General features: G+C 44.0%; 1 protein-coding gene across 2 annotated transcripts; it reads left to right on the forward strand.

The window, feature by feature from the left end:
* Nucleotides 1–256: 256 nt before the first annotated feature.
* P3H4 (prolyl 3-hydroxylase family member 4 (non-enzymatic)) lies at nt 257–16,883 on the forward strand. 2 transcript variants are annotated; one of them, XM_018556590.1, is made up of 8 exons: nt 257–1,001; nt 7,157–7,306; nt 8,027–8,198; nt 9,511–9,639; nt 11,121–11,266; nt 14,189–14,292; nt 16,478–16,487; nt 16,720–16,883. In XM_018556590.1, exons 1-8 carry the CDS (start codon nt 540–542, stop codon nt 16,846–16,848), a joined length of 1,302 nt encoding a protein of 433 aa, XP_018412092.1. In that variant the 5' UTR covers nt 257–539; the 3' UTR covers nt 16,849–16,883. The 2 variants fall into 2 exon arrangements, with proteins under 2 accessions (XP_018412092.1, XP_018412091.1); XM_018556589.1 differs by lacking the exon at nt 16,478–16,487 and having other exon boundaries at nt 14,189–14,275; nt 16,699–16,883.
* The last annotated feature ends 4,497 nt before the right edge of the window (nt 16,884–21,380 follow it).

Consider the following 21,380-nt stretch of genomic DNA (forward strand, 5'->3'; position numbering starts at 1 on the left):
ACCACCAGTGAGTTGGTTTTAGAAACCTCAAAATGGGTTCTAGGGTTCCTCTGGGGGTAGATGTGGCTATCATACGTTAAACGTTTGCGCTGTGATTCCGAAGTTTAGGATTTTAGGACCCAGTGATATCCAGACAGGTTTTTTGGAGAGGGTGGGCACAAGTCCACATACAGCTCAGACAGCACCCAGTTAAGTGCCACCATCAATGCTGGGTAGAAGATGAAGTTCTGAAGGGTGCAGACTATGGAGGTGGATGGAGCAGGATCTGATGGACATCTGCACAGGTTTAGGTGACCCAGGAGGAGCTGCTGATGTGTCTCCAGCCTAGAGGTGTCACCCAGAAAACATCTATGTCCCTGGAAGGAGCTCTTCTATGAGTCCCAGCCAGGCTGGCAGTGAGCAGCCCCCTCAGCCCCCCTCCTGGCTGATTCCTTCGCTGCTTCTCGCATTAGGCTCAGTCCTACAGACCAGCCCCACCGCTGGCTGAAACTTTTTAGCGAACGTTATTAAACTTTCCGTGCAGTCGCTGAAAGTTGCTGATGGCAGCTGCCATGCTGCTGCTCCTCCTGTGGAGCTCCGTCGTCCTGTCCCGGGCTCAGTATGAGCAGTACAGCTTCCGAGGCTTCCCCAGATCCGAGCTCCGACCCTTGCAGACCACCTATGGCCAAGCCATGCAGCTCTATGAGGCTCAGTCCTGGAAGGAGGCGACCAAATCGCTGGAGGCCAGCCTGAGGCTCCACCGACTACTGCAGGACAGCGAGGAGTTCTGCGGCCAGAGCTGCTCCAAGGAGACCTCCATCCCCGGGCTGGAGGAAGAGGAGGACGAGCAGGAGTGGAAGATAGAGCTCAGGCTGTTCGGAAGGGTCCTCTCCAAGGCTGTGTGTCTGAGGAAATGCAAAGCCACCCTGCCAGTCTTCCAGCAACCCTACCCAGACAGAGAGACTCTCAAAGCCTTCCAGAGAAGGGACCCCTACCAGTATCTGCATTACACCTATTTCAAGGTGAGGAGCTCCCTAACCTGGCATTGGAGACCCCTAACTGGGCTTTGGAGACCCTTAGCTGGGCATTGCAGACCCTTAGCTGGGCATTGCAGACCCTTAGCTGGGCATTTGAGACCCTTTGCTGGGCATTTGAGACCCTTAGCTGGCAGTACGAGATCCTTAGCTGGCCATTGGAGACCCTTAGCTGGGATTTGGAGCCTCTTAACTGGGCATTGGAGACCATGCTGGGTGTTGGAGACAGTTAACTGGGCATTGCAGACACTTAGCTGAGCACTGGAGACCCTTAGTTGGCCATTAGAAACCCTTAGCTGCATATTGGAGACCCTTAGCTGGCCATATAGGCCCTCCTTACCATCCTGTCTTGAATTGTATTGTAATTGTAATGTCTTCCTTATATTGTAAAGCGCTGTGCACACTGTTGGCGCTATATAAATCCTGTATAATAATAATATAGGTTCTTAGCTGGCCATAAAAGATCCTTAGCTGGCCATTGGGGACCCTTAGCTGGCCATTTGGACCCTTAGCTGGCCATTGGAGACATTTAGCTGGGCATTGGAGACCCTTAGCTGGCCATTGGAGACCATTAGCTAGGCACTGGATACCCTTAGCTGGCCATTGGAGACCCTTAGATAGGCACTGGATACCCTTTGCCAGCCACTGGAGACCCTTAGCTGAGCATTGGAGACCCTTAGCTGAGCATTTGAGACTCTTTGCTGGCCATTGGAGTTAAGTGTACAGAGATTGTATGATCAGATTGTAACGTGTATGGTGAGCCTCAGCTCTGCCATCAACTATGTAGTGCAAGGACCTGCCAGATTTGATACAAATTGAATGGAGTGTTTGGGTTTGTCCTCATATTACAGTTTTTACAGGGAGGGGGCATGGCTGTGCATTGAAGTCAATGGCACCGCAGCCACGCCCCTCACCCACAGTGGGATCGCCCGCACCCGGAATGCAGGCACATTAGTGCCTGCGTTCCGGTCCAGTGTGATCTGCAATAATGCTGCAAGCACTATTTTTTTACAGATCGCACTGGACCGGAATGCAGGCACTAATGTGCTGGCGTTCCGGGTGCAGGCGATCGCACTGTGGGCAGGGGGGCATGGCTGTGTCCTGTCCTCCCGCGGTGCTCGTGTGGCCGACGTTGCACACGGGGAGAGGTGGCCTGCCCCTTTCCGTCTGTGGCGTCTTAACACATTCAGCCGGCAGCTCGTAGCCAGTTCCTTTTGCGCCCGAGGCAAGAAAAAAATGTGCCCCCCCAACAGGCGTGTGGCATCACCCAGCGCCCTGCCTCCAGGATTTTTTTTGTATTTTTTACTATTTTTATTTATTTTTTATTTCATTTAAATTTACATTTTTACTCTTGGGGGGTTTCGGGAAATATTTTAGGGGTCTAAACAGCCCCCTGATATTTGCCTTTTAAAATAGAAAAAGAAATTGAGGACACAAAGTCCTCAATCTCTTTTTCTGCACCCTCTGTTCTAAATGAATGGAAAGCACAGAGGCTTCCCATTCATTCAGAAACTATTTCACTATCATCTAGTTCTGAATAAGGAGGAGCCTCTGTACAGAGTGTTTCTCCCTATTGAGAAACTCATAAATTAACAGGAAGTGATGTATATCACATCCTGTTCATTCATAACTGGGGACACATAGTACTATGTGTCCCCAGTTATTTACATACACTGGAGTGATCAGCTGACCGCTCCAGTGTTTGTCCTGCACAGAGGATCGGTACATATCACTGATATGTACCGATCCTCCGCCGCTTGGCCACGCACACAGGGGGGCTCAGCTTCTCCTCTGGATCACCGCTGCTCTCCTGGGCAGAGGCAGCGGGGGATCCGAGGAGAAGTAAAAGAAGCGCTGCAGCCGCCGTGTACGGAGCACGGTGAGGAGAGAGAGAGTTGCCGGCTGTCAGATCCTGGCCGAGCGTCTCTCTCCTCACTGCTTGGCCTTATTTCTGTGATAGCGGCTCCCTCGTCCGCCGGCCGCAGCGCTTCCTTCACTTCTCCTCGGATCCCCGCTACATACAGATGGGGGAGAACAGCGGGGATCCAGAAGAGAAGCCCCAGGACATCGCGATGGACTGGTAGATCGCGATCGACCTAATGGGCACCCCTGGTATAGTGTATGGCCAGCTGTACAGTGGAGATAGGCATTACTGAACCATCAGACATGTATGCCCGATAGGATGGGCTGAAGATGGCTTTGGTCCCGTGAGTGTGTGTGTGAAGAATGTGCACACTGCAGCAGGGCCAGCTCATGTTAGAGCAAATAATATCACATCCTTCCTGGGTGTGTATAATCTTTGCAAGCTGCTCCATACACATTGGAACAGGGGTGGGCAACTTCGGCACTCCAGCGGTTCTGGAAACTACAAGTCCCATGAGGCATTGCAAGACTCTGACAGCCACAAGCATGACTCCCAGAGGCAGATGCATGATGGGATTTGTAGGTGCCAACTGTCACTTTTAGGAACCCTGACGATCTGGTTCAGTCCAGTAGAAGCATTTGAAAAAACTGCAGTCACCTTGGCTGAGAGTAAATCAGGTAAGAGCTTAGTAAATCATATGAATGGAGGGTCTTTGGCTTGCAATTTTTGCTCAGCTTGCCCAAAAGTGGCATGAAATGAAGATTGAAGTACTAGAGGGTGGGCAGAGCCGTGGCAATATTTGGGTGATGATGTCAGCCAGCACCCTCTACCCCTGTGTGTACATTCTGCTGCTGGCCGGGGAATCTCCCGGATGTAGATGAATGGGGCCTGGGATCCATCATTGGTTACTGCAAGGGGTCAGCAACTCCGGCCCTCCAGCTGTGCTTTAACTACAAATCCTAACATGCCTCTGCCTCTGGGAGTCATGCCTGTAACTGTCAGTCTTGCAATGCCTCATGGGACTTGTAGTTCCACAACAGCTGGAGGGCTGGAGTTGCCCACCCCTGGGTTACTGGCATGCCAGCGGTGTCCTAGCAAATACTGAACTCTCAGCAAGAAGCCATCAAACTTATGACAGCTTCCCAGCACAGGAGGCCGGGTGTCACCTGGAGTGGGTACCGGGTGACACCCCGCCTTGACGTCATTGCGCATGCGCGTGACATCACACACATACGCAATGATGTCACTCGCATATGCGGCCATCTTGGTCAGGGACGCTGGCAGAGAGAGGAGGGGACGTTCACCCGGCAGTAAAGGTATGCCGCCGGGTCCCCTCCTCTGTCCAACCAAAAATGCATCCTAATGTATCTCTATGGTATTTATGAGCTCTGTTCACACCAGCGCAGTCTGTTCTGGACCAGAGAAAAAATAATACTGCTTGGAATGCGGTAAATACGCGGCAAAACGCAATGCACCGCGTTCCAGATCTGGTCCGAAAAATAAAAAATAAAGGAAATAAATAACAGTCACAGCAAAGAATTATAATAAAAAAGATGATAAATAATAATAACAGTCACAGCAAGAAAAATTATTTTAAAAAATATGATAAATAATAATAAGAGTCACAGCAAGAAAAATGATAATTGAAAAAATATGATAAATAATAATAACAGTGACAGCAAAAAAAAGAAAAAAATCATAATAAATAAAGATGTTATTTAATAAAAGTCAGAGCAAAATATAATAAATACAGATGATGTGTAATAACATTCAGAGCAAAACATAATAAAGGTGTTATATAATCATAACAGGATACAGGAAGGGACCCTGAATGGTGACAAGATGTGTGTTTCATCAATAAAATGATCACTTTCCGAAGATTTGACCATGGTGTGCTGGTGATATATTTTACTATAGAATAATAACAGTCACAGCAAAAAATATTATAATAAATGAAGGTGATGAATAATAACATTCACAGCAAAAATAAATAAATACAGATGATAACTATTAATAACAGTCAGAGCAAAATATAATAAATATAATTGATATATAATAATAACAGTCATAGCAAAAAGAAATTATGATAAATGAAGGTGATGAATAATAACAGTCAGAGCAAAAAAATAATAAATAAAGATGGTAAATATTAATAAGTCACAGCAAAAAAATAATAAAGAAGGTAAATATTAATAACAGCCACAGCTAAAAAATATTATATTATAATAAATAAAGGTAACATATAATAATAATAACAGTCACAGCAAAAAAAAAAATGTTTTAATAAATAAAGGTGATATATAATAATAATAACAGTTGCAGCAAACCATCTGTTTTCTTTATGTCAATAAAGATCAGGAAAATTGTTGGAGTATGTTGTTGGGTTCTTTTGGGGTCCCAGTATTGCCCAATGAGATGTTTAGTATACCTTTAGGGAAAGTGTGTATACTGTGCTTGTGTCGGTACAGATGTGTGTAAATCATTCATTGTATTGTGCTAGCGAAGGTCAGATTTCACAGCGGTGATCAGGGGAGGGGGGGGCTGCCACGTCTCCAGACATGCAGTGACTGTGCCTGGGAGCCCACTTCATCTCCCACAATCATTCCCAGACACAGAGACCTGTGTTGTTCCTCCTAAACACCCCTCGGGCCTGCACTGCTCAGCTTATCCTTGTGGATCACACTCATACACACTCATATGAGAATATACATATAAAAGGAATGTAAATGATTAGATATAAACATAAAATATATCAGCTCAATGTAAATCATTTTATAATTGTGTTTTCATGCAGTAAAATCTTGTGTCCACGTATAGTATGTACATAGTATGATATCGGGGAAACCTAAGAGGGGGAATTGCCCTCTGTTTGGGAGATTTTCTCTAACTTCCTGTTGCGTCTCTGGCACGGGTAAGGGGAAATCTCCCCAATGGAACAGGACTGGATCGGGGTTTTAGCCCATAGAATATCATATTCTAGTGTGTTTAAAGTATAATATAGTACAGTCTGTACACAGAATCGTATAGTACAGGATGTATATAGTATAGTGTAGTATGTACATAGTATAGCACAGGATGTATATAGTATAGCACACAATGTATATGGTATAGCACAGTATGTACATAGTATAGTAAAGGATGTACATAGTATAGCACAGTACAGTACATGATGTATATAGTATAGCACAGTATGTACATAGTATAGCACAGTATAGTACAGGATGTACATAGTATAGCACAGTATAGTACAGGATGTATATAGTATAGCACAGTATAGTACAGGATGTATATAGTATAGCACAGTATAGTACAGGATGTATATAGTATAGTACAGGATGTATATAGTATAGCACAGGATGTATATAGCACAGTACAGGATGTATATGGTATAGTACAGGATGTATATAGTATAGTACATGTATATAGTATAGCACAGGATGTATATAGTAAAGTACAAGTATATAGTATAGCACAGGATGTATATAGTATAGTACATGTATATACTATAGTACAGTATGTATATAGTATAGTACAGTATGTATATAGTATAGTACAGGATGTATATAGTATAGTACAGGATGTATATAGTATCGTACATGTATATACTATAGTACAGGATGTATATAGTATAGTACAGTATGTATATAGTATAGTACAGTATGTATATAGTATAGTACAGTATGTATATAGTATAGCACAGGATGTATATAGTATAGTACAGGATGTATATAGTATAGTACATGCATATAGTATAGTACATGTATCTAGTATAGTACAGGATGTATATAGTATAATACATGTATATAGTATAGCACAGGATGTATGTAGTATAGTACATGTATATAGTATATTACAGGATGTATATAGTATAGCACAGGATGTATATAGTATAGTACATGTATATAGTATTGTACAGGATGTATATAGTATAGTACAGGATGTATATAGTATAGTACATGTATATAGCATAGTACAGGATAGTATAGTACATGTATATAGTATAGTACAGGATGTATATAGTATAGTACAGGATGTATATAGTATTGTACATGTATATAGTATAGTACAGGATAGTATAGTACATGTACAGTATATAGTATAGTACAGGATGTATATAGTATTGTACAGGAATAGTTTATTTTTCCTAGTGTTCTTCATAAATTATTTAATGAAAAGAAAAGCACTACAAGGAAGCATTTAATACACATGATTTCTCTGCATGCTTGGTGACAGGTTCTCTTTGAGGCTCACCTATCATAGGCTCTGCCATGTCTTGTAGATCAATGAGCTGGAGAAGGCGGTGTCGGCTGCCCATACGTTTTTACAGAAGAACCCCACCCATGAGATGACGCTGCGCTACATGAATTACTACAAAACTCTGCTGGAAGTGGATGAGTTTCTCATAGATTTGGAGGCTCAGCCCTTCGAGGTGAGTCAACTCAGAACACCACGCGTAAGGAATGTTGCTTTTTTTTTTCTTTCTCATCAATAGCACACAGGAAACACAATTAGGAAAACTGTTCAGAGGAGCTCCAGTAAGTGATAGAGCGCACTGGCCTGGCTGGAGGACATCCAGTGTGATCCAGCCTGACTGTCCCTGCCCTGCCCCTTTCATTCATTGGATTTCAGTTCTTTCAATCATGGCGGCTCAACATTACATGTGCATGCAAATGCAGCCTGCCGCGGAATGCCCACTGCTCCAGACTTAAAGGAGAACTATGGAGTTAAGTATTTTCCCCATAGTTCTCCTTAGGGTAACGGGAGGACACAAACTAGCGTACTCCCGTCACCCTAGGCTCAAGAACTATGAGGTGAGTGGAAAGCACTCACCTCATAGTTCTCCTTTAAACACACACTTTAAGAGATTTTTAATATTTGCATAACTCCTCCCATCAGACAGCACACTGCTTGCATCAGGTCTGAGGGCTCTCAAAAGGCGTACTGAGGCAGTGTGCTGTGTATTTCAGGAAGATAGGCATATCACCCCGCTGGCCCCTCCCACCAACCATGATTTGCTTGCATAATATAATATGCACAGGCACCTAGTAAAGACATCACTAGGTCTTAAATGATGTACTGTATATAATTAAAATCAGAAAAGTTTCATTCAAAAATTGAACGAGTAATAAAAAATTGTGACTGTCCGCAGAGCATATTTGTGAAGGCGGTAAAGTCGTACAACGCTGGGGACTTCAGGCACAGCACAGAAGAGATGGAGCAGGCTTTGCCTCTGTATTACAAAGCATACAACAACTGCCTGACAGGCTGTGAGGGGGTCTATGAAATGAAAGAATTTAAAGACTTCTACCCGGCCGTTGCAGGTAAGTGTGTGTGTCTGTGTGTGTGTGTGCCATGAGCTTGGCGGTGTTGAATTCTAAATGGTGAAGCTCTTCCTCGGCTCTCCCGCTTCCCTCTACTCTGCGCCCATCATGGTATTTGTGCATTGCTCCAGTGCAGTTATGTAGTGTGACATTTCCAGCAGAGCAACAGAGCTAGGATCATGGCCTATGATGTGCGAGGTACGTCATAAAAACCTTTAACAAAATATCTTGGCCGTACCTGTTCTGCTTTGCTTCTCTTCCCCCCGTGATGCTGTGAAGTCACTATTATTGGGGAGTCCTAGCTTTCATTTTATGGAACCAACGGGGTCAGAGAAGAGTAGCAAGGCATAACAGGTATTCCAAGGTATTTTGTTAAAGGTTATTATGGCGTACCTCACACACCCGAGGTCATCGATCAGCACTGGCACCCCGTTTGCTTTATAAAATGAAAGCTAGGACTCCCCAATAATAGTGACTTCTAATAGTGACGGGGGAAGAGAAGAAAGGCGTATTTTATGAAAGGTTTTTATGGTGTACCTCACACATCCTAGGTCATCTATCAGCAGTGCTGCCCCTGATTGTTCTATATTTGGTTCCTCTTGAGACCCCCTATTCTGGTTGAGGGGACCCTCCAAGAACATCTGAAACTTCAGAGAAGGGAACAACTGACAAATCTAGCTCCTCCCTCACAAATCTTCTGTCTTTTATTTTGACAGCTGAGACATGAGGGGAGGCCACAGTGTCCTAGGTTGCTAAGAGCTCTTAGCAACCTGTGATGCTCTGTCCGGCTTTCCGCCACGCTCCCTGACATTATCGGTTGCCCAGGAGCTGAGCGGGACCTTCTTGCTGGTGTCCAGCCAAGCTCCTGGCAACCAGTGACATCAATGAGCTGGGCAGGACAGACAGAGACAGGCTGACAGCAAGGCTCTAACACAGCCGCTCGTCCCTCCGCATCCACGTTCCCCCCGCTATCAGTAAAGCCAACCACCCCCATCCCCTGCTCTACGGTCTCAAGCGGAATATAGGGTAGGGACCGCCCTGGCTATCACTTCTGTGTAAAATGATTCTTGCAAATACCGCCATTAGTTTTGGTGAGGTGCATCGAAAATAAACTCAATAGACAGGCAGCTCCACTTAATACAGCAAAAAGCCATTTTTAAAGTTGAGTAGATGGTGACATCCAAGTTACTACTTAAAACTGGTGCAATGGGTAAGCCTGTTGCGGTGCTAAACATGACTAAACTATACACACCCCAGCGCTTTTGCTCATTATAAAGTCTGATGTCTTTCTCTGTTGTCCTCTTCCATTCAGATCACCTAACCGATGTCCTGGAATGTAAAGTGCAGTGTGAGGCCAACCTGACTCCGAATGTTGGAGGATATTTGGTTCAGAAGTTCGTGGCCACCATGTACCACTATCTGCAGTTTGCATATTACAAACGTGAGTAATGGCGGACGGTTCACTATGAGAACGGCTGAAGCTGGCCAGGGATAGAAGATGACAGTCACTTCTAGGCAACCGCTGGAGTCATTATTTCTCACAAGTATATTTTTTCTCTTGGCGCCATTCTTATCACAGCGGAACAATACTGATTGGCCAGAAAATCTGTCCGATTACAATATGTGACTTTTCCCTCCGTGAGAGAGAGAGGATAGATAGACAGACAGACAGATGTAGATTTACCAAAACAATATAAAAACACACATAAACCATCCATTCAATTTGTATCAAATCAGGCCGGCCCTCGCACTCCATAGTTGATGGTAGATCTAAAGCAGATTGTACAATTAGATGGTCAGCATACATACTAGGGATGCACTAATACCGCTTTTTGGGTACGAGTACTGATATATTTTTTTCGGTACTCACCGATACAGGTACAGGAAGTCTCATCAAGAAACCCAGGCGGCGTGTAATGACTCACCACCTGGCTTCCTGATTAGCCGGGAAGCCAGGCAGCGTGTAATGACTCGCCACCCCACTTCCCGATTAGCAGTAAGCCGTCTCCATGCTCCCTCGTCACCTGGTGACAAGGAAGCATAAAGCCGGCTTTCCGGCCAATCAGGAAGCCGGGGGGTGGGTAATGACTCACTGCCTGGCTTCCTGATTGGCCAGCTTTCCGACCAATGAGGAAGCTGGACAGCGAGTCATTACATGGCACCCCGACTTCCTGATTGGCTGGGAAGCCATCTCCATGCTACCTAAACACCAGGTGACGAGGAAGCATGGAGCTGGCTTTCTGGCCAAACAGGAAGCCGGGGGGCGGGTAATTATTTGCTGCCTGGCTTCCTGATTGGCCAGCTTCCCAACCAATCAGAAAACTGGGTGGCGAGTCATTACACGCCGCCCACTTCCTGATTGGCTGTGAAGCCGACTCTATGCTTCCACGTCACCAAGTGACAAGAGGGCATGGAGCCAGCTTCCCGGCCAATCAGGAAGCCAGGGGGTGAGCCATACTAGTATCGGTGCAGATACTGAGTATTTGGGTGAGTACTTGGTGACGAGGGAGCATGGGGCCAGCTTCCCGGCCAATCGGGAAGCCGGGCAGTGGGTAATGTCTCGCCGCCCAGCTTCCTGATAAAGGAAGTTCGGGTATCCGGATAGGCATCGGGAGCATTTGGGTACTCTCCCAAATACTCAGTATCGGCACCGATGCCAGTATCTGTACATCCCTACTTTAGACCAATATAATCTTTTAACTGAGCAAAATCATTTAGAGTAAAAACGGTCGTGCCACATTATGATGACATAAATGTGATAAGAATGAAATGTATTATCATTGCTTAGAAGAAAACAAAATAATAGATAATGAAAAACTAGATTCATTACACAATGTTCCAAAACTTCATTATACATGAAATGTTTTATCTCCTCTCACCAGTGCTGTTCTCATGCTAAGACCGCTCAATCTGTTTTCACAGTTAATGACGTTAAGAACGCTGTTCAGTGTGTGTCCAGCTACATGCTGTTTGACCCTACAGATACAGTAATGCAACAAAACCTGGCGTATTACAAGTTCTACAAGGAAAAGTGGGACCTCGAGGACTCTGATTTCAACCCTAGAGAGGTAACCCAAAATGATATAAACCTAAATGTTTTTTGTTGTTTGTTTTTTTTAAATCTGGCTTTTTAAAAAAAAAGTACAGTATAGTATTCGCCCTGCAAATATCTGTGAACGGTTCATTTTGGGCAAATAATAACAAAAACAAACATGTACAGTATATATACAGTATATATATATATTTTCCAGTTGAAATGTATTGTGGTGTAATTCTACATTTTGGCCACTAGATAGAGCTAAGTAGCATAGCAAAGAAGTATTTATTTGATATAGGAATGCAGCGATATATCGGAGGCCGAAAACATATCGGCCGAAAATGTCACTTTTTTTACATTTTGTGGCCGAAATAGCGGCGCATCCCTGCTTTCTCTCCCCTCCGCTGGGCGCTGCGTGTCTCAACGGGGAGGAGAGAAACTGTCACAAGAGGAGAGCGGCTCTGTGAGTGGTCGGCGTCTCCCCTCCCCGCACTGCGCATCCTCCTGTCACAGATCAGGAGAGTTGCGGTGTGGGCGGAGACAGCTAGTGCTGTCATAGGAGGCCGTTAGCTGTCAGATCGAGCTCTCCTACCTGCACCGCTCGCTCAGCCTCCTGTCACAGCGTGTCAGGAAGGAGAGCGGGTACAAACACTCAGCGATCACTGATCGCTGAATGTTTGTAAATAATTGCAGACATAGTATGTTTACTGTGTCCCCAATTATGAATGAACGGGAAGTGTTCTACATCACTTCCTGTACATTCATGATTGGGGACATAGTAAACATACTACAGGAACACTGATAGAGGGATTCCTGTTCATTTATAGCAGGGGCTGCAGAAAAAGAGATTGAGGACTTTGTGTTCTCAATCTCTTTTTCTATTTTAAAAGGGAAATATCAGGGGTCTGTTTAGATCCCTAATATTTCCCTGGAGCCCCTAAAAGTAATGTAAAAAATAAAAATATTTAATAAAATATAAAACAATGTAAAAGTTTATAAAAAATAAATAAAAATAAAATATTAAAAAAAATTAGAAAAAGAAAATTTTTGGTTTCGGCCTGACATTTTTTTCATTTCGGTTTTGAAATTTTCATTTTCGGTTTACCTCTAATTTGATATGCTCATCAGCTCCTTCTAGTGGTCATAATGCAGCATTACAGCACAATACATTCCAACTGGAAAACAAAATATTAACAATGCTCATTTTTTTTACATCATTCACCCAAAAGGAACATTGACAGATATTGGCAAATAATTGTTTATAAAAAGACCCCTTGTTTTCATTTATATTTATGTGGCCAAAAATGTTTTTGGCTGGGTTCAGCTACTCTTTCCTGTTTCAGCTTTGCACTTTCCTGACCCATATGTCTGCTTAGTGAACAGTAAACAAAAGAGTTGGATATTACCCATTCATTATTCATAATTCATTCATTATACAGTAAGCTGGCAGGTGACATAGGAAATGAAATAGGACTTACAGATTCCTCCCTATGCAACGTGAGAGAGGAACAGTAATCACAAAACTGGCTGGACTGAATTACAAGTCCTTTAGATAGTAAAGCAGATGGCATATGGAAGTCTGTTGTTTATTTAGCTGGAGCATGTTCTGCTTTAAACGAAACCTAGACTGAGAGAAATCTGTAGGCTGCTGTGTCTTCCTTCTCCTTCTGAAAATGCTATATGTCTGGCTGTCATCATAATGCAATAGCTGTAATCACTTCTGAGTCCTTGACCTGGAGCTAGCATGCAGATCAGACTTTTTTTTTACTTTGATATCACTTGTAGCAGACTTGTTTCAGGTAATTGACTCAGGAAGTATTGCAAATGACAGCATGGCAACTGTCATTTGTAGAAGGTAAGCAGAAGCACCGACCCTATTGCTCTCAGTACAGGTTCATGTTAACACCGTGCACCTTATGTGGTAACTGACTAAAATCTGGGAAATAATACTCTCTATTAGGGATGCACCGATACCAATACTAGTACTGGTATTGGTGCCGATACTGTGTATTTAGGCAAGTGCTGCCAGTATCAGGAAGCCGGGCGGCGAATCATTACACGTTGCCCAGCTTCCTGATTTGCCAGGAAGCCAGCTTCATGCTCCCTCGTTACATGGTGACGACACGGGCAAACTGACACAGTGTGAATGGAGCAGGCAGGCATGTCTGTGGGCACATCGGCAATATGACACAGGAAGGAGGGCAATACTGCCACTATGTCCCCCTCCACTCAATAACCTCCAGAGTCAGGTAGCACACGAAGGATGGCTGCTTGGGGGACTTGGCCGCCCCTCCTGCTCCGAGCCCCAGCATGTCCCGGCGCAGCGCTCAGCTCCCTGCCAGGCGTTCCCTCTACAGCGGATACATCAGCCATTTCTTGGTGACGAGGGAGCTGGCCAATCAGGATTCCAGGCGGCAAGTCATTACATGCCCCCCGGCTTCCTGATTGACCAGAAAGCTGGACACAGGCCTGAGCGGGGCCTCATGTTTAGGTTTCGCCTAAGGCCTCGCAAACTCTAGAGCCGCCTCTGGCTGGCTTCATGCTTCCTCATCACCTGTTGACCAGGGAGCATGGAGACAGCTTCCTGGCTAATCAGGAAGCCGGGTGGCCAGTCATTACATGCCACTTGGCTTCCTTAATGGGACTTCCGGTATCAGTATCAGCGAGTAACGAAAAAATAAATATCGGTACTCGATTCTGAAAAACCGGTATCGGTGCATCCCTACTCTCCATGACAAGTGTTCATTGTCACTTAGGTATTTGGCACTCCATAAATGACCATTTCCACAGTGGTAGGGGGACTATTACTATATTTTGGAACTCACTGCTGCTCTATGTCTTATAGATCTTGCACAGATATTCTAATAAAATTGGAAGAGGAAGAGTAAAGGGGCTTTTCTGGTGTAACACTGATTTCTCTCTATTTGTTTTGTGCTATTTGTCTTCCCGACAGGAAGCCACACGGTATCACAACCAGACTTTGCGCCACAAGGAGCTGCTGCAGTTTGCCCAAGATTTTCTCCGTGGGGATGACGACGAGGTAAAAATTGGAACGTAGTATTAATATGAACCATCATTAATTAGCCATATTAAGCTTTTGAAAACACCTGGTACTTCTGGGTATGGGGACCATTTGATCTTCTCCCCTTGCTCCCATTATGCAGTGCTAGATGCTTGAGGAACCATGCCCTGAGCATGGGAAGGAAAGGTATTAGGCTAATCTTAGCTATAATATGGATTGCTAAGGTGTGCAAAGAAATCTCACCAATAGTCATCAAGATATAGAAGACGTTTTCAGGTAGTCTAACTCTCCAGTATCAGTTTTAGGTAAGTGACCGTTTAATTAAGGCACTTTGTAGGCTTTCCTGACCTCCTCCAAGCCCTCACCCCTAATGCCCCCCAACAAACTGCTTATTAAACAGGTTGGCAGTCTATAGTTGTGGCATTGCAGCAGTCATTCACTTCTATTTTTTGTCTCAGCATTCCTATCAAAGTCAGAATATAAATAGTCCAAAAAGCTCTCAGGCCAGACACTTTGTAATGCTGTGGAATCACCTGGCATCCTTTGAGCCGACGAATCGACGATGGAAAACGTTGATAACGTTTTCCATCGTCGATTTTAATCGACTTAATCGAATAATTGTTGCAGCTCTAACTAGTTGCCATGTTTTAATACGCCCATGTACACGGCCCCTTAGTCTTCCTCAAGTTTGTACAAATCTTGCCCAATGCATTGTTAAGGGGACTCTGCGGCAAGAAAAGTTGCACCCATAAAAGAATTTCACTACTGCTTATCAGTACCGTGGGTGGTTAATGGAATCTTGACCGAAGAATCTGTAGCATCTGACACCGGATGTGTCAGATGTATGTGCCAGCTGTTACTTCACTATTGTGTCCCTGCACAGTTATAGTGACATAGCACCCAGCAGGTGGAACCACAGTGCCCAGCAGGGGAACCACCCATTAAGTGTTGGATGCTGAATATTTTACCAAACCTTCTAGCTCTGCAAGACAGTGTGGATTCCTTTAACCAGCAAGAGTACCTGTAAGTATAGGGTCATTTTATAGGGTCATTTTCATCATGGATGGAATGTTTCTGATGGAAGCTTCCATTCTATCACTTCTAGTCTGCATGCTACTAGCAGGAAGTTAAGCCACTTGCAGTGGAATTGCCCTGGAAAATGTATACTTCTTGGGAGTTAGAGATGGCTATCCCATTTAAAGGAATTTCACATTGGTACACTGTATGGCCAAGCATTTGTGGACACCTGGTCATCACCTTAATGAGCTTGTTGGGCATTATTTTGGAGTTCGCCCCCCTTTTGTGTCCATAACAGCCTCCTCTCTTCTGGGAAGGCTTTCCACAAGACTTTGAAGTGTGTATGTGGGAATTTGTGCACATTTGTAAGAAGTCAGGTATTGATGTTCAATAAGACCAGCTTCAAAATGGACATTCCAACTCACCACAAAGGTGTTTAGTAGGGTTGAGACCAAGAGTCTAGATCGTGAGGCCAAGAGTCTAGCATTGTGAGCTGGGTAATTGCGTGTTGTTGACATAGTTACGACTGCTGTTTTTTTTATAATCAGGAGCCATGAATAGAAGCTTATCAGGGACAATGACTCTTTCCATCTCAGATAATACTATATGTTTTCTTGTCACTAAGGATAGCAATATAGTGACTACTATGCTATTTATCATAGCCTGGTTGTTACACTGGACCTAAAGTTATATAACACTGAATAGCCTTCTACTTTGGAATAAAGTGGCGCTCCATGTTTTAAATTCAAATAAGCTTAAGAGGGCCCCTGAAATACTTGTTGGTCAGTGAGAAGATAGTGTTCATTGGCAACTGGCCTTGTGATCTCTGCTGGTTGTCCTCGTCTGTAAGGGCCCCTGGAATACTTGTTTGCCTTTGAGAAGACAGTGCTCATTGGCAACTGGTCTTGTCATCTCAGCTGATTGTCCTCTTCTATTGAAACACTTGGCCAGATGCTCACATCATATAATCAGTGCTGTGGAATCCCGGAGCACCTATTCTACAAGGCACATTTTGAAGGGTTTTATTTGGATGTAAGCCCAATTCCGGCCACAATAAACATAATTTATCATAGAATTGTGGTGGCTTTCACCAGTGTCAACATCCTCGTGGCCCAAAAGAGGCTAGGGCCTAAAAAAGAGAAAAACCTCAACTCACACTGCCTAGCCGGCAGTCTACCAGTCAGAAGGCTGTTCCTATTACAGTCCCCCCATTGTTTTGCTAATATTTTATTGAACTGTATGAGTAGTGGTCCCTTTGTAAACCTGGTATTTTCCCAAGGAACATTAAGAGGCTTTGCATCGTCCACAGCCTCATAAAAGATTGTCTACATTGGGCCCTCACCACCCATCCTTCCCAGAAATAGTTTCGCTGGAGTCTCAATTCAGGTGACATTGCTCTAAATCTGTACACTTTTATATTACAGGCTGAAGTCGGAGCAGTCCAGGACACAGAACCTCTCCCGTCTGATAAAGAATTCGAAGGGGAAGGGGATTATGAGGAAGGGATTTATGCTGATTGGTGGACAGAACCAAAGTCAAAAGGAGACTTGGCTAACAAGCCAAACGCTAACTAAAGCTTCTGGGCTACACCTGAACTCATATGATTCACACCAAATTGACATTATTCAGGAAATACTCCAATAGATCCAGAACATTCCATAATGATACCAACAGGACAGATTAACTGGTGCTATATAAAACTCCAAAAGGGTAAAAGGGACTTTTGTTCTTTGTTTTAATATCATTTTTCAGTCTGGTTTCCTTCAAACCTGTCAGAAGAGCAATGGTTAGCCTGGACCGTCTTTGCTCAGGTTCCACCTCTCACAGGCGCAGGCTACAGTCTTCCTTGGCTAACAAATGGATACACCAAACACTTGATAAGATGCTAAAGGAAACTATTGCCACTTAGTAACATTGGGTCAGATTTGTGATCCAAAGTTGGTTGCAATTGTCTAAAAATGACCTCGCTTTGGCAAGCCTGTCACCGAGGGATTGACAGACCAGCCAGAATCCATCCCGTACTTTGTTTTCTTCCTTTGGCCCTCATCCATGCTGGATGTTCCTGGGTTCAGCGCCAGTGATATCCTTATGGGGCATCCTACTATACCAACTGGAAACAACACAGGCTCCTCCGCTCCCATCTGTTCAAAGAAATTGAAAAATTAAATCAACATTTTATTTTTTCACCTCCAGAATCTTTCTGTTTGCTGACATGAGGCTTTAATATTCCATGTCTCTATATGAATTATTTTTATATATTTTTTCTGAAGCGTTACATGATATGGTGCATGTCTTATTGTTGGGTTGGGAAATGAAATAAAAAAAATAAGAATTAAATACTAAAAATGACACAATAAAAAAAAAAAAAAATAATAAATGAGTTTCTCATATCTACTTTGGTGCTAAAGAAAGGAACAGGAAGCCTAAGCAGAGCAGGATCAAGAGCTGATCATCTAAAAGGCAAACTGCAGCAAGGTGCTTTCATTTTTTTTTAAGCTTTTTGTTTACACACTTAGGGGTTATTCACAAAAGGGTGAAGAGTCAGGAGAAGTGAACAATCTAGGACAACATACCTGAACTGGAAACATTCTCCAATTCAGGTCACTTTCCGGTTCAGCTATGTTGTCCTAGATAATTCACTTCTCCAGACTCTTCACCGTTTTGTGAATAACCCCTTTTATTGTTATTGCTATAACATAGGGGGCTAAACAAGCTGTGTTCTCACCATCAGGAAGCCCCCTACCCCCCGAGCAATGACATTTAGCTGTCACTGGAGTGCATGTAGACAGGAAGTGGCTTCAAAGATGCTGGAGCAGATCAGCAGCACTGAGATACAAGCAAGAAAGGATGAAGACCGTATTTTCCAAATAAAACTGCATGGTAACTTTTTATGATACACAGTGCCTTAACAAACCAAACGTCAGTCATTTAGGATTAACATCTACTTTAATAACTGGGGAATAATATTCTATTATTCTTCATGATCTTAAATGTAGTCGGTGCATTGTGGTCATCCAATGATCCACAGCCATAGTTGAATCTTTTTCCATGATAATATGGGAACTCCAGATCTATTCAGTGATTTGATGCACTGGCTTGGAACTAGACTTGTGCGCCGTCAAAAAATTTGTTCCGTTTCGGAATATCCGTTATTTCGTAACTGAACTCAATTCGGATTCGTACGAAATACGAATTTTTGTTAGTGGCGGTTATATTTTCGTAACTTTACGAACATTCGTTATGATGAAGTTAAAAAGCAAAATACCTTTGTTAATATTGGAGTGGTAGTTGTTTTTTTTATCCGAAATACGAATTCCGTTAACGGATTCCGGATCCGAATTTCGTATTAAAAAAAACTACCATCAATCAACTCCAATATATTAACAACGGTATTTTGCTTTTTAACTTCAATATAACGAATGTTCGTAACGGAACGAAAATACGTCAACGGAATTTCGTATTTCCTGCCTGTATTTGTAATGCAACTCTCAGCAGCAGAAGAGAACCTCTGATTGGTCAACCAAAACGAAATCCGAATTCAGTTAACGGATTCCGTATTCCGAATTTCGGATTTAAAAAAAAAATACCATCAACTCCAATATAAATGTACTTTGCTTCTTAACTTTAATATAACGAATGTTCGTAACGGAACGAAAATACGTCAACGGAATTTCGTATTTCCTGCCTGTGTGTGTAACTGTGTATTGTAATGCATCAGCAGCAGCGGATCCGTATCTCGGATTAAAAAAAAATCTTGTCATGTTGTTCAACCTCATTTACAGGGGTGATATTAGTTCCTGTTTCAAAGAAATTCGGATCCGAAATTCGTTAACGGAATTTCGTATTTCGGATATAATTCGGAAACTGCCATTCGGATTTCGGATGCTCCGAAATTCGGAATTTCAGGAAAATTCGTACGAATTTCGATTCGTAACAAAACGAATCGCACATGTCTACTTGGAACAAACAACCAGATTAGAATGTGTTATATTTGTAAAGTTTCCTTTCAAATCCTGTAGAAGCTTTACCTTCTGATGGCCACTAGATGGCAGTATAGCACAGGGACTACTGCACGTAAAGCAGTGAACGGGTCACTTCAAGGATTTACAATCCAGAGGTATGCAACCTCACCTGTGGTGAGACTACAAATCCCATGCTGCCTCTGCTTCTGGGTGTCATGCATGTGGCTGTCAGTCTTGCAATGCCTCATGAGATGTGTGATTCCACAACAGCTGGAGTGCTGAGGTTGCCGACCCCTGGTATACAAAAATACCCCTGGTTGCCGACTCCTGGTATCTTGTTATTGAAATAGCTCCTTTGTCTTTAGTCATGCTTAGGTCGTACATGGGTTACTCTACCTGATTTTATCATTTTGGACAGAGTTCTCCTTTAATGTGCTGCAATTAGGCAAAAAATAAAGCAAATTTATACTGAAAACACGATGTGCTATAGAAAAGCCACATTTAGAAATGCCTTATGTCATGCAAAATAAACACACATGTGGACATTTATTCTATGGATCAGAAGCCATCATCAAAATTCTGCCATGGCAGAGCTGAAGTCGATTGAGAACTCAGAAATTCGGTCCAATGGAGGCTCTTTGGTGTATGATTTTTATTTAATTCGATCAGCTTAGTCAAATTAAGCCCTCATTCACACTGTAAACGGCCGGCACGTACAGCTCCGTGCTGCGTGCACGGCCGCACCGAGCAGCTCCCGGGAAGGATGAGCGCTGCGTGTGATTAGTACACAGCCCCCGTCCTTCTCTATGGAATTACGCAGCCATACGCCCCCCTATGCTCACCTCAAGTGCAGGTCCGTAGGGGTGCGTGTTTCCTGGCTCGGACATAGACAGGATCCATTCTGTCAGCGTACGAGTACGCTCACCCGCACGGACATGCAGGGCGGGTGAGCGCAGGGCGGCGTACGGCCGTGTAGTCCCATAGAGAAGGACGGGGGCTGCGTACTAAAATCGATATGTTTAAGGCCCCGTTCATACCATATCCAGTGCGTCCCGTTCAGTTCGCGAACGAAACGCACTTGTTAGCATACATGAAGCTGGGATGGAAGGGGCGTGTCGGTGCCATTCATGTCAATGGCACCACAGACACGCCCGCAGTGCGATTGACCGCACCGGAACGTGAGGTTCAGAAGTGCCCCCGTTCCAGTGCAGTGCGATCTGAAAAAATAGTGCATGCAGCATTTTTTCAGATCGCACTGCACCGGAACGGAGGGCACTCCTGTACCTCACGTTCCGGTGCAGTCTATCTCACTGTGGGCGGGGGGCGTGTCTGCGGTGCCACTGACATGAATTTCACCGCCCCCTCCCACCCCAGAATGCGGCCCGGCTTCACATATGCAATCCAGCGCCTTCCGGGCGTGAACTGCACCGGGATGCATTGGATATGGTGTGACTGGGCCCTGAGTCGTATATGTCCGCACTGAAATGCTCGAGACAAGAAATCACATTTATTTCTATAGCCCCTGTTCGCAATTGAGCGTAGTGTTGCGTATAAAAATACGCCTGTCGCCAGAAAAAGTACATGAGCTTCTCGCTAGCAGATTACAGCACGTTTTGTCCCTATAGGCTCAAAAGGAAATGATTGGAAACACGCAACACAATTATTTTGCGTGTTTTATGCGGCTTTGCCCATTTACAACAATGTGTCACACGGCTAGTTGTGAACGGGGCCTAAAGGACATACACACAGTAGATTTCACAGTCAAATTGTAACGTGTACGGTGAACAGAAACAGGATCTGAATGGTCAGCGGCATAACGTCGACTTGTTTTCACCTCGTCTGGATCTTTAGGTTTTAGAGACGCTCTGGTGGGTCAGGTAACAGCGGTGATCGGTCATAAAGCAGATGACTCCGATTGCGTATTTAAAGCCCCATGAGTCACATGTTTACTGCTTATCACTTTCAGACTCGGTCATAGTATTCATGGCTTCCTACGCCTAGCAGTGAAATCCATGTAAAGACACCAGTCACCGGCCCAGGAGTTTCACTGGAGATCCGTCACCTAGTAGTCATAACAGAAGACGCTTCATAGACACAGAACACGGGAAGATTGAGTTGATAGTGTTTCAAATGACGCGTTAGAT

This window comes from Nanorana parkeri, unplaced genomic scaffold, assembly GCF_000935625.1.
Source record: "Nanorana parkeri isolate BGI_ZX_2015 unplaced genomic scaffold, ASM93562v1 scaffold242, whole genome shotgun sequence".
NCBI classification, from domain to species: Eukaryota; Metazoa; Chordata; class Amphibia; order Anura; family Dicroglossidae; genus Nanorana; species Nanorana parkeri.

Excerpts from the sequence above, each read along its gene's own strand:
- P3H4 (XM_018556590.1), top strand. The coding sequence starts at position 540 with ATGGCAGCTGCCATGCTGCTGCTCCTCCTGTGGAGCTCCGTCGTCCTG. Across the intron at positions 1,002-7,156 it reads TGCATTACACCTATTTCAAG|ATCAATGAGCTGGAGAAGGC; the intron begins GTGAGGAGCTCC and ends CATGTCTTGTAG. Across the intron at positions 7,307-8,026 it reads TGGAGGCTCAGCCCTTCGAG|AGCATATTTGTGAAGGCGGT; the intron begins GTGAGTCAACTC and ends GACTGTCCGCAG.